The sequence below is a fragment of the Bos mutus genome, chromosome 1 (genome assembly GCF_027580195.1).
Source record: "Bos mutus isolate GX-2022 chromosome 1, NWIPB_WYAK_1.1, whole genome shotgun sequence".
Classification (NCBI taxonomy): Eukaryota; Metazoa; Chordata; class Mammalia; order Artiodactyla; family Bovidae; genus Bos; species Bos mutus.
Window position 1 is genome coordinate 4020924 of NC_091617.1, and position 14046 is coordinate 4034969.

Genomic DNA, 14046 nt, shown 5'->3' on the forward strand with positions numbered 1-14046 from the left:
GCCAGAAGGAAAAACACCAATACAGTATACTAACGCATATATATGGAATTTAGAAAGATGGTAACAATAACCCTGTGTACGAGACAGCAAAAGAGACACTGATGTATAGAACAGTCTTATGGACTCTGTGGGAGAGGGAGAGGGTGGGAAGATTTGGGAGAATGGCATTGAAACATGTAAAATATCATGTATGAAACGAGTTGCCAGTCCAGGTTCGATGCACGATACTGGATGCTTGGGGCTAGTGCACTGGGACGACCCAGAGGGATGGTATGGGGAGGGAGGAGGGAGGAGGGTTCAGGATGGGGAACACATGTATACCTGTGGTGGATTCATTTTGATATTTGGCAAAACTAATACAATTATGTAAAGTTTAAAAATAAAATAAAATTAAAAAACAAACAAACAAAAAAAAAGAAAAAAAAAACCTGGATCCTTCTTAGATACACCTATGTTAGAATAAAGCTTTCATAGGTTTAATGCAAGATTAAACTAACTGTAGACTTTGTTTTTAAATAACTTGATAAATCATGTTGTTGTTCAGCCACTAAGTCTTTTTTGACTCTTTTCGACCCCATTGAATTCAGCATGCCAGGCTTCTCTGTCTTCCAAAATCTTCTGAAGTTTGCTAAAATTCATGTCCATTGAGTTGGTGATGCTATAAAACCATCTCATCCTCTGGACCCCCCTTCTCCTTTTGCCTTCAATTTTGCCCAGCATTAGGTTTTTTTCTAGTGAACCACCTTTTTTTTTAATTTATTTTTTTAATATAAATGTATTTATTTTAATTGGAGGCTAATTACTTTACAATATTGTATTGGTTTTGCCATACATCAACATGAATCCACCATGGGTGTACACGTGTTCCCTCTTTGAATCAGGCAGACAGAGGATGGAGCTTCAGCTTCAGCATCAGCTTTCCTTTAGGATTGACTGGTTTGATCTCCTTGCAGTCCAAAGAACTCTCAAGAATCTTCTCCAGCAAGACAATTTGAAAGCATCAATTCTTTGGCACTCAGCCTTCCTTATGGTCCAATTTTCACACCCAAATATATCTACTAGAAAAACCATTGCTTTGCCTATGTGCACCTTTGTCAGCAAAGTGATGTCTCTGCTTTTTAATATGCTATCTAGGTTTGTCATAGCTTTCCTTCCAAGGAGCAAGCATGTTTTACTTTCATGGGTATTGTGTCCAGCAGGGCAGGCTAGCATCTTGTCAGACTGGGTCGGCAGGTGGGAGAGGAACTCATTTAAACAGAGCATCACAACTGAACTTTGACATTAATGCAATCTTTTTTCTTTCCATTGTGCCATACTATTGTTTGTTTAATTTTTATTTCTTCCAAATATTACCAGTTTTTTCTTTATGAAGGGGGGACAAGTGATGACAGCAGAATCTAGTCTACGATTTTTTAGACAAGGATCTGTGGTTTAATGTGTTTATATTTTGTGAAAGGGATAGTGAAAGTCGCTCAGTTATGTCCGACTCTGCGACCTCATGGACTATACAGTCCATGGAATTCTCCAGGCCAGAACACTGGAGTGGGTAGCCTTTCCCTTCTCTAGGGGATATTTTAGTGAGTGAAGCTAATTCTAATTCCTTGCCCTTATTTAGCTATAAGTCACATGAAATGCTTGAATTTTAAATGCTGAATCACCCTAGGGGCCATAAAGCTTTGTTCATAAACAAGAACGGTGCAATAACACTGTATATTTTCAAAAATGCCTCTGCTGTAATTAACCAATTAGTGGTTGGAACTCTGTTATACTTTCGCATTTTCCAAATATTTCACCTTGCCCTTGGAATTTACCTGTGAGCTCTACAAACCTCCAGAAATTTAGGTCTTAGCTGCTGGTAACAGGAAGGAAAGTTACCTCTGAGATCTAAAGTAAAATCTTGGAGGCTAGTGTGTAATACATTCTGTTCTGTACCTTGTAAGAATGATTCCTGATAGCTCTGTGCCTTTCTATTTCTGTCATGTGTGCTCTTTTGCTGTATCTTCTGTAAATTTTCTATTAAGTGCCATTCAGAAGAATCTCAAGGCAGGTATCTGAGAATAATTTTTCAAGACTTCCATTACCCAAGATAAGTTTGATCAATCTTGTTCCTCCTTTAATTTGTATTTGAGAACTAAGTTTCCATTTAGAGAGAAGATTTTCTTTCCCAATCCTGGGGTGCATGATCACCCTTAAAGTGATGTAACTTAGATTTAATATTGTCATCTGGCTCTTTACAAGATCACCATATTTGTTACACAATCTGGTTTTATTAGATCTAATGAAAAAATTATGCACATTTTAAGGTAAAAGTTCCCATTCATTATTCTGTTTTTACCCTGTTATTATTTTCAACATTTATTTTAAAAAGTGTATTCGATCAACATGATATTTGACAATTAATTTCTAGGATAAATCCACAAGCTTCATTTTTTTTTTTTTACACTTACAAGATTATTATTCAGGCAGTGGTTTAGAAATGTGATGTTAAATATAGTTCAGGTGGGTACTATAATTAAAACTGAAATTTTATTCAGTTTTGTAAACATGGTAGCTATAAATAGAGGGAAAAAGGGTCTTTCCAATGAACTCTTTGGTATTTGTCTTGGATAAAGCCAAAAGAAATTCTTTAATCAGATAAACACAAAAAATATCTCAGTCGAGGTGGTTTTACTATGTATTGGCTTCCCACGTAGCACAGTGGTAAAGAATTCGCCTTCTGGTGCAGGAGATGCAAGAGATCAAGGTTGAATCCCTGGGTTGGGAAGATCCACTGGAAGAGAAAATAGCAACTCATCCTAGTATTCCTGCCTGGAAAATATTATGGACAGAGGAACCTGGCAGACCACAGTTCACGGGGTCGCAGAGTTGGACGCAACTGAGCGTGCACACGCGCGCACACACGCACGCACACACACACACAGTATGTATATGTTATTTCATTCATTTTTTTTTTCAACACATATTTATTGAATTCCAACTGTGTGCTGTGGAAATTCAGAGAGCGAGAGGACTGGATAACAGTTAACAACGTCAGAAAATTTCGTAGTACTGTAAAGCCTGCTTCCAGAGGCTTGTACTTAGGGACTTTATAAGACCCAGGGCTTTGAAGACTCTGCAAAGGGTATTTTAATGAAGGGACACAATTTACTTGAAGGACGCCAGCCCCTGTTGTTCTATCACATGAGAGCGTTCTGAAGCAATTATAAAGACATCTTAAGCAAGCAACACAAAATAATTAGCAAATTGGTGTCAAGAATGAAAATGACGCCTTGTGTTTTTCACCGCATCCCCTAGCCAGGGTATATAAAGAAGGAGGGAGCATAGGGAATCCATCATACAGAGGAAATTCATTCCCTGCTCACCAAGCCGCCCAACCCAGACACCATGAGCTACTGTTTCTCCAGCACCGTCTTCCCAGGTTGCTACTGGGGCAGCTATGGCTACCCCCTGGGCTACAGTGTGGGCTGTGGTTACGGTAGTACCTACTCCCCAGTGGGCTATGGCTTCGGCTATGGCTACAACGGCTCTGGGGCCTTCGGTTACCGAAGATTCTGGCCATTTGCTCTCTACTGATTTGCCGAAATACCGGAGGCATGGAATCTTCTCCCCCAAACCCAAGAGGCGCACTTCCAGCTCCTCAGGGACTCATCAGCCTCCCAGGTGGCTGCTTTTCACATCAGCACCAGAGTCTCGAGGGAAGAAGATGAAAAACCACTTGCCTCCAGCTGCCTTCCCTGCATGATGTTTGTTGGGACATTTTGGGAAACTTGACACCCAAACACGTTTTACTTTTGAATTTTTCACCATGTTCATGACTCTTGTCATTATCAAGTTGTAGATGTGTCTGTCAAATTCTCAATAAACTTGTCTCACCGCTATTATATTCTCACCTGAGTGGAGTTTCCTTTCTTGGTGTGCGCGTATTTCTTGAAACAGGCAGTGAGGCAGAGAGTGGATTTAGTTTTCTCATGTGGGTTTTAGAAGCAGTGAGAAAGCAAATAATCCCTGCTCTTATGTGAGAAGCAGGCAACAGGGTCTGCTTATGATTTTTAAAAAAATCCTATTTTAACCTTTCTTTAAGTCTGTGACATCCTCCTCCAATTCTGGCCGCAATGTTATACCATCCATTGCTTGGTGTCCCTCCGCATCTCGCCACTCCTGTTCCTCACAAGGGAACCCAACATTGAGGGACTCTGTCAATCATTTCTGTATCAATACAAATCAAACCCACTATTTTCCCTCTCGGGGACCAAGGATTGTAGAATAAAATGCCATGTCCCTTATTTAAGGATTCTGGAGAATCTAGAATACCTATAGATATATTTTAGGGATCTGAGAGTCTTTTAAGGGAAGGGTAGATCCCCCATCTCAAACCACCTAGGATTTCTACTCTACAACTTATAAGGATCAGTTTAGAAACAACGATAGAAAGCTTCTTAATCTTCTTAATTCTTACCTGAAGAATCAACATCAGGTAGTGAGTTTTACTCTTAAAAGAGCACTTCTTATAGACCTGCAGATACATCAGCCTTTTTCTGTATTCCTTTAGAGAAGAGAGTAATATTCTTTTTATAAGCCAAATCAAAAATTCCTCAATCCTCTTGTAGAAAATATTTTATGTAGAATACACATATTCTTGGGGACAGCAGGATTTGGCTTAAACTCTGCTCCTCTATTGAGTGTCTGCAAGTTGTATCTTGCATATTTTCCACATTAGCTATAAATATAATGGCTATTTGGAGAGATCATTTTAGGAAAGAGTATTTTCTGCACCATATTTCATCCAACAAATATCTTTTTAAAAGAATTCAAAAGACATCATGTTCAAGAATTGACTTAGTAGATTCTTTTCCAGTGGGCTATTATAACCTAGAAAATCTCTAGTTTGAAACTTTCTAGCAGCCGTAGGTTGATTCATGCTGAGAACTGTAACTTAATCAAACATGTAGGTTAGAATAGAATAATAAAAGGAAAAAAAGGGGTTTTCAGAAATTGGAGGGTCAAATTGAGGTTAGAAGGTGTCTATTTGACGGTTCTAGAATAAGGACTGACTTATAAAAATTTTGTGCTTGAGAAAACTACACAGAACATCTAATTCAGTGTTTTTAAGGCTGCAGGATGCAGGAGCATCACCTGGCAGCTGGCTTAAAATGCAAATTCTTACGCTTTAGGCCCCGGAATTCTGACGACATTTCTGAGATGTGATCCAAAAATATAATTTTTTTTCCCTAGCTTGACTGAGGTATAATTGACAAATAAAATTTTTTTATCTTTAAAGTGTAATAAGTAAGTATAAAGGATGTTTGATATGTGTATACATTGTGAAATGACTACCATAATCAAGTGAATTAACGTATCATTCACCTCAGATATGGGGATTCCCAGGTGGCGCACTGGTAAAGAATCTACCTGCCAATGCAAGAGACACAAGAGACATGGGTTTGATTCCTGGGTTGGAAAGAGCCCCTGGAGGAGGAAAGGGCAACCCATGCCAGTACCTTTGCCTGGGAAGTTAATGGACAGAGGAATCTGGTGGGCTACAGTCCATGGGGTCACAGAGTTGGACATGACTGAGTGACCGAACACACACATCACCTCAAATTACCTATTTTTTTTCAGATGTATGATGTTCGCATCATTAATCTTCAGGGAAATAAAGCCACAAAGAGTTATCACTTCATACCTGTTGGAATGGGTATCATCAATAAGATGAGAGAAAATAATTTTTTTCCAGGATGTGGAGAACAGGGACCCTGTTAAACACTGTTGATCGGAATGTAAATGGATTCAGCCACTATGAAAAACAATGTGGTTTCTTAAAAAATTAAAAATAGATTTATCAAATGATTCAGCAATCTCTCTTCTGGGGGTATCCTCAAAGGAAAGGAAGTATTATCTTGGAGAGGTACCTGCACTCCTGTGTTCATTGTTCAATATTATTCATAGTGGCTAACGTATGGACACAGCTTATGAGTCTATTGAGAGATGAATGGATAAAGAAAGTGTCGTGTAGATACAATGGAATATTTTATTTGTTACATTGTATTGCATCCAATCTTAATGTAAGAACTTTTGTCATTGGAAACAACATGGATAAACCAGAAATCTAAAGTTTTTAGAAGTGCCCTAGGATTCTGTTCTATCTCCCCAGGACAAATTCTGGGAGATAGTGAGGGACAGGGAGGCCTGGTGTGCTGCAGTCTCTGGGGTTGCAAAAAGCCAGATACCAGTTAGTTACTGAACAACAACAGCAACAGGATTCTATATCAGATGGTCTGACCCACATGCTTTAAGAAGCACTGTTTCAGGACATTACACACACACACACACACTTATTTATCTATTCATTCATTTATGCTCAGATAACTTAATCTTGATAGAAGAATATTATCTACAACTCAACTCAACAAGATTAAGGCCAGAAGAAGGAATCCTTTACAGCCCCAGAGACATACAAGAGGTACATTGAAGTATGACTACTGTGCTTGGCACTTTTAACTGCAATATTGGGGTTGAAGTTTCTGATTATATACTCTGCTTAAGAAAAAATGTTTCACAGACACCACAAGAATGGTCTAAGTATAGTGGGAGGACAAAGTTTTAGAGAGCCAAGAGGAAATTACTGTGCAGGAACGAAGGGTTATGTCATTAACAGAAACTCTGTTGATGAATGAGAGAGTGAAGGAATACAGCAGGAATACTGTCTTATGAACAAAAGGGTTAGCTTTCCCTCCTCAACTTTATTACTCTGATATGTAAAATATATAAAGCCTATTGAAATAAGTCAAGGGAACAGATTATATCAGAAATCTTTTAGCATTTCTAGTAGGTTCTGTTTTATTTATTTCTGCATAGGGAAGGGGAGGAGAAGGAAGCAACGAAAGACAAAACTTCTAAGAGGTTTCCCCCAACTTCTGCATCTCATTACACAAGATTACCCACAAAACATCATGTAATATTGTAAAATATTAATAATAAAATCAAGAAAGACACACACAAAAAGAAAAAATGTACTTTGGGATGATTTTATAAATTCGTATTTTTCCATGTAATAAAATGTTCTGCATTACTTCATGTTGGTTATTTTTAACTGTAGTTCACTTTTATTACTTATGTTTAAAAAATGCTTGTACTCAGATCCCACCCCTGGAAATCTTGATAGGAAGATCTTCTATGGGCTCTGGAAATTTGTATTTAAAAAAGTTCTCCATAAGTAGTTTATCTTTGTGCTACCGGTTTGGGATAGTTGCAAAATTTTTATTCATGGCTTTTTATTTGCCATCCTTTTCAGCTTCCTCCATTTATTTTGAATCTAGGAACCAAGTTGTTTCATCTATAGTTACACAGGATTCAATGAAAACAAAATAAATGCATTTTACACACAAAGTGAGAAGAAAGAGGAGGAGGAACATTTGATGCTACTACATTCGGGCTTGGCTGTGGTCTGTACGGAATATGGCTGGATATTTATTTCTAATTGTACATGAGTTTTGGTATTGAGCTGGGCCAGTTTAGTGTTCTACACATAGTAGAAATTTAGTAAATATGACTGAGTTATCTGACAAATTTCCTCAACAAACATGAAAAAAAATACCAAGCATTCTTTTGCTAACATCTTATAACCATTCTTTAATTCATTTGCAGGTTGGAAGCCTGATGTCTGCATTTTACGATTTGGATTCATTGCAGAAGGTCACACGTGAAGCAAAGTATTGTTTTTCTTTCCTGTTTTCCATGAATTACTTATTTCTTCCAATTACCTGAAAAACTGATCTATTTTTTTAAAGATTTCCATGCTGAATAAAGCCTGTAGCTGAGAAAGGTGACATGAATACTTAACAGACATCTTATCTATAGAGGAACCTGTAAGAGAAAGAGAAAGAGAAAGAGAGAGAAATACATATTTTCCTCTTATATTTTAGGATGTTTCAGAGCAATTTTTCCTGGAAGAAAAAGGCATGGCTAGAGAATATCCTGGAATGATGAGTCTGTTGCTCTCAGAATCACACTGCAAAACCCTCACATGGATTCAGAGTGCAGTGTTGCTGCTGCTGTGCTTACTGTTTTCTTAATGACTTGTTCCCATAACCAACTTTTCTACATAAAGGTGGGGTTTTGAATGCTGAAAGTTTCTTTAGGAATTTGTTTTTGGTATGTGAAAACCCTAGGCATCAGTAATGCACTCTGGTCTCTCACTAATGTCTGCCACATGGATTCTGACTTTCTGTCCCCTCTCCTAAAGCTTCTATTCTAGACATTAGGCTTCCCAGTTCCTTGATTCCTTGGAAGTCATGATTCAGTAGTCGTAGCTGAATGTATGACTGCTCATTTGTATCTACCCATTCACAGGACAGGTTTAAAGCCTCAAAGAATTTTCCAAGGTTAACTGAAAAAAATTTTATTGGAGTAGAGTTGCTTTACATTGTTGTGTTAGTTTCTACTATACAGCAAATGAATCAGCTGTACATATCTATCCCCTCTTCATTGGGTTTCCTTCCCATTTAGGTCATCACAGAGCAAAGCCTTCCCTGTTCTATGCAATAGGTTGTCATTAGTATTTTATACATAGTGGTGTATATATGTCAATCCCAATTTCCCAATTCCTCCCACCCTACCCTTCCCTCTGCTCCCCACCCCCCACCCCCCAGCCTTGGGATTTATTCTCTACATCTGTGTCTCTATTTCTGCTTTGCAAATAGGTTCATTTGTACCATTTTTCTAGAGTCCACATTAAGTGTCAATAGACCTTTTTCTCTTTCTGGTTTACTTCACTCTGTATGACAGTCTCTAGGTCCATTCACATCTCTGCAATTTCATTCCTCAGGTATGGAGCCTCCTTAAGGAGCTCCCATATGACCCAACAATGCCACTCCTGGCCACATACCTGGAGAAAATCTTAATTCAAAAAGATATCTGCACCCCAACGTTCATTGCAGCACTGTTTACAATAGCCAGGATGTGGAAGCAGCTTAAACATCCATCAGCAGAGAAATGGATAAAGAAGATGTAGTACACATATCCAAAACTAACTTTGATAATAAATCTATTAGCAATGCTCCCTTAAACAGTTTCCTAGTATTCTCTTAAGGCCATTTTGGAGGCATCTAATATGCCCTCTGTCACGAGGTTGGTAGAGAAATGTTCTCTAAATGTGGATCTTTATGAGACCAGAGTATTTGATTACACCATCCCATAAAGAGGGCTTCCCTGATAGCTCAGTCAGTAAAGAATCTGCCTGCAATGCAGGAGACCCTGCTTCGATCCCTGGGTTGGGAAGTTCCCCTGGAGAAGGGAAAGGCTACCCACTCCAGTATTCTGGCCTAGAGAATTCCATGTCCATTGGGTCTCAAAGTGTTGGAAACGACTGAGTGCCTTTCACTTTCATCCAAGATGTTGGCCATGAAATTATGACAATGGAGCATGTGAAGATGACAGTCTTAGCAAGCTTGGTGCAGGCAGGAAATTTTATACCATATTTACATTGTTCTTGAAAATAAGAAAAGATCAATGATTTTCCCTCCCTCTTTCATATTTTTTTCACTTGTCTGCAGCTTTTCCTCTTTTGCTTCTATATCTTTGTCCTCCAGGTTTTTACTTTTTAGAGGACCACAGATTCACCTCTACTCCCAGAGATCATATGAAGCCAGGGTACATTTCTAACTAGATGTATGAGCAGTTTCTCAGAAAGTAGAACAATCAAGAGAAGCACCTTCCCAGCACAGAGAAATCTCACAGTTGCAGTGAGTCATCATTTTCAAAGACTCACACCAACTCTGCCGTCCATATGCGAAAAAACCTTTCAACTACAATGGATACCTAAGGAAGATGTCAGACACCTTATAAGCCAGAGTTCTTCATTTGCTGAACATGCTAAAAGAACATAAATGTAAAATACTGGAGAATCAGTGGATGACACTGGTATTTGGTAAAGTTATTCAAAGTGAATTTTACTTATCCAAAGAAGGTTTTGCTCACTCTTTTGTCCAAAACTTCAGACACAGGAAGCCAAGCAGAACTGGGAAAAGTTTCATACTTACATGGCCTGAATTTTTGACTTCCCTCATTTCTCCTGCTGTCAAAGGAACCATCCAAAATGTGATAGTTGCGGCCCAGTGGACATGTTCAACTCATGGCTTTATGATGGCAACCGTGCAAGTAACTTTTACTTAAATCCAACTACCTGCCCAACCTTGTGTATATCCTGTGGTCAGTTGCTCAGTTGTGTCTGATTCTAGATGACCCCATGGACTGCAGCCCACCAGGCTCCTCTGTTCATAGGATTTCCCAGGCAAGAAAACTGAAGTGGGTTGCCATTTCCTTCTCCAGGGGATTGTCCTGACCCAGGGATCAAATTTGTGTCTCTTGCATTTCCTGCATTGGCAGGCAGATTCTTTACCACCGAGCCACCAGCTCCCTAGTACATCCTAGAACAGCACAATAACTTTTGAATTAAATGTTTGGTAAGCATGCTTTCATCCCATTGCTCTCCTACCACACTAAATCTTCTGAAGTGAGGTTGAGATTTTAGATGAGGTCATCTTCTTGAGCATAGTATGATTTTTCAGTCATTTCCACGATAAAAATGATTAGGCAAAAGAACTAATATTTCATTTATTCTTGGGGTCAAAATACATTACTCTTCTTTACAACCCCATGGCTTTGGTTTTGTTCTAGATTCTGTTATCCTCATTTTGTACAAGAGGAAGCTGGAATTCAGAACGTTCAATAATATTCTCAAAGCAGGAGAGTGGCAGACCAGGATTTCTAATCTGGTTGTGTTTGATGCTGAAGCTTTGCTGCCTGCCTCCCACTAACAAGAGTCGACTCTAATTGCATCCTATAGAGCTGTGTGCTCTATAAAGGGCCATTATCTGTCTTGCTCACCACTGTGTCCCCAGTATAAAGCACAGCACTGGGCTTATATTGAGTCCTGGATAAATGTCACATGAATGAAAAGACAATATGCCATTTTCAAATTCCAATAAAGAATCCCTAATCATGGCAATGAGATCCTTTGAAAGTCTTTTGTTCAAATATGAAAATAGCACTATTTAGTGTGTTTGTTTTTTGACACTCACAAGAGATTTCATGAATTCGGTGACTATAAGCCCAGAAACATATCCCTGAGATGGAGGAGTGGGCTGTGGATGCAATGTAGTCAGGATCTACTGACAGGATGAAGCAATGATATCACGCAGCAATTTCACACCCCGCCGAATTGTCAGTGACATTCATTCAACTGTATCTCTTAGAATTTTAGAGATATCAGTTATAGGGTATTTCTCCAGTACAATTCTTTGTAAATATAAAAACTGATTCGATGTTCTGCCCTAAATGAAGAGGTGAGTGATCTATGTAAAATTGTACAGTCTAGAGGTAGGAGGCCAGTAAAGAAGGAAGTAAAAGTAAGGGAAAGAGGCTCATTATCTGACAAAGATTTTCTCCTTGATCACACTCTAATCAGACTTCACTGAACTTTCTTCTCAACTAGGTTCTGACTTTTGGTTTTCTGTGTTTGTCTCTGCATTGTCCAGTTTTAGCAAGAAATCTTCTAATTCAGCTAAACCAGAACCCTTCCACCCACTCTCCCAACCTCAGTGTCTGATCACCCTCAATACATGATCTGATTGCTCATCTTCCACCATCTCCCAGTCTGATCTCTCTGGAACTGGCTTCAGTAAGAATACTGTCAGATTGGTTTAGCCTGAAATCAACCCTCTTTCCCTTTAGCCTTAATATTGTCCCTTACTAATTTTCCATCCACTGATTCCATCCCTTGCTCCTTGGCTAAAAATTCCCTCTTTTCCTTGTATTCCAAGTTCAGCCCAATCTCTCTCTACTATTACAAAACCTAATGACTACATTGTAGTAGCTTTCCTTGAATAAAGTTGGCTTTATCATCTTTGGATGGCATCTGGATCCAACCAGTCCATCCTAAAGGAAATCAGTCCTGAATATTCACTGGAAGGACTGATGTTGAAGCTGAAACTCCAATACTTTGGCCACCTGATGCGAAGAGCTGACTCATTTGAAAAGACCCTAATGCTGGGAAAGATTGAAGGCAGGAGGAGAAGGGGACGACAGAGGATGAGATGGCTGGATGGCATCACCAACTCAATGGACATGAGTTTGGGTAAACTCTGGGTGTTGGTGATGGACAGGGAGGCCTGGCGTGCTGCAGTCCATGGGTTCACAAAGAGTCGGACATGACTGAGTGATGGAACTGAACTATCATCTTTAAAATGCGTCCTGAACAATTTTTAAAGCATTTTCAAATTTTAAATTTTCAAAGTATCCTTTGAAAGAATTGCTACTGTTTTGTTAAATTTGTACTTTGATACAATAATCTAGTTTTTTCTTATTTCATTCAGCTTAATGGGTATTTTTCTGACAATATTGATCATATCCTAAGGAAGAAATAAGTGAAAACTAGTTGGTTAAATGATTTAAATATATGTAAGGTGGAAAGCAGTTTCAGAAATTCTTTAAGTTTCTGTTGAAAGGCTAATGTTACATTTCTTTTTTTTTTAATGCAACATTGATTATTTATTCTTCTCATTCTCAGTACAAGCTGATAGTTAATCATGCAAAGTCATGTTTCTTGAGGGTAGATTATTGAGAGAAACATGAAGGAAACTACATTTGTAATTTATCTCACTTGGTTGACCCTGTGAAGTACTCTGTTCTTCCAATTACTTATTTTCTTATGTACAGTAGATATTGGTTAACATCAAGGCTATTTAATAAACTTAGAGCTTAAACGTGGTTCATTATTCCATGACAAAGGAGGAACAGTGAAGACATTGAAATTTCATTAAAAATTTAGTTGAAGGTAGTGGCTATTCTAGAAAACTGATTACTTATAAACATAAAAATATGTTTCTTCATCATTGATAGATGTCAAGGGATCACTGAACGTAAAATAATTGCAGTTAAATTGTGGAATATATTCTCAATGGGAAATAAAAATTTCTATATTTCATGAGATATTACCAGAAGATTTGCCTTAGTTTTGAAAACATCTGTAAAGGGCTCAATCGTACATCAGAAGTTTCTTGGGAGAGCAATCTCTGGTATATTTAGTCACAGAGTTTAGACAGCATTAATAGTCCCTTTTATGTGGTCAGAAAATGCTTGCAGTCTCACAGGCCATGTTAGGTAACATACTAAGAATATTTCTGGTTGTTTGGAAGCCTGAGTTTTGAAGGTTAAATTGGGAATCTGCTTTTACCAAAGACTTTGATGATTCTTTAGTGGCGTCTCCATTTTAGGGTCTAAACTAATTCAAGGAACACTAGGCAGTCAGTCATCCTCAAACAGCTTTAAAGAGTAATGAAGAAGCCTAGGAACAAGGGTGGGTATTTGTTGCCACACCCCTTAGTGGCAGTGTATAAAAGCTTGGACAGATGGAGCAAGTCATTCCCAGGAAACGTGGTCTTTGCCGCTGAACACTCATCTCTTAACAAAAATGTCCTGTGGCTTTTTCAATGAGGGCATCTACCCAGGTTACTACTGGGGCAGTTGGGGATACCCCCTGGGCTACAGTGCTGGCTGTGGATATGGTAGCACCTATTCCCCAGTGGGCGATGGCTTCAGATGTGGATATGGTGGCTTCCGCCCATTTGACTACAGCAGATACTGGACATTTGACCTCTATTAATCAGCTTCTAACCACATGAACTGTACAGTAATCTGCATCACTCAGAACCAAACTTGAAGCAATATCGTACTGACAGCTTTCCAGAGTATAGAACGTGGACTTCCTATTCTCTATGTATCGAACCGTGCAAAGTAGAGAGATTATAAACTTTGTGAACTGAACTGTAACTGAAGCCTGAATTTTTGTTGATAGAGTACTGTACCTTAGGATTTTCAATGGCCTAGTGCAGTATATTTGATTTTCATGTTCCCCCTAAATTCTGGTTGAGTTTTTACATTGATTTCCCTATTCTAATAAATATACTTAATTTAGCCTATCAGTATGACTTTTCAATTTTGTCGTGTTCTGTTGATTCATTCTTTGTGGATATATTTTCCTTCTGCATT

The 14046-nt window shown here is 38.6% G+C and overlaps 1 protein-coding gene across 1 annotated transcript; it reads left to right on the forward strand.

Annotated features, from left to right (window-relative positions):
* Positions 1–3384: 3384 nt before the first annotated feature.
* On the forward strand, positions 3385–3573 carry KRTAP8-1 (keratin associated protein 8-1). Its single transcript, XM_005908578.1, has one exon. The coding sequence runs from the start codon at positions 3385–3387 to the stop codon at positions 3571–3573; it is 189 nt and encodes a 62-aa protein (XP_005908640.1).
* The last annotated feature ends 10473 nt before the right edge of the window (positions 3574–14046 follow it).

Coding starts and splice junctions, on each gene's coding strand:
- KRTAP8-1 (XM_005908578.1), top strand. CDS start 3,385: ATGAGCTACTGTTTCTCCAGCACCGTCTTCCCAGGTTGCTACTGGGGC.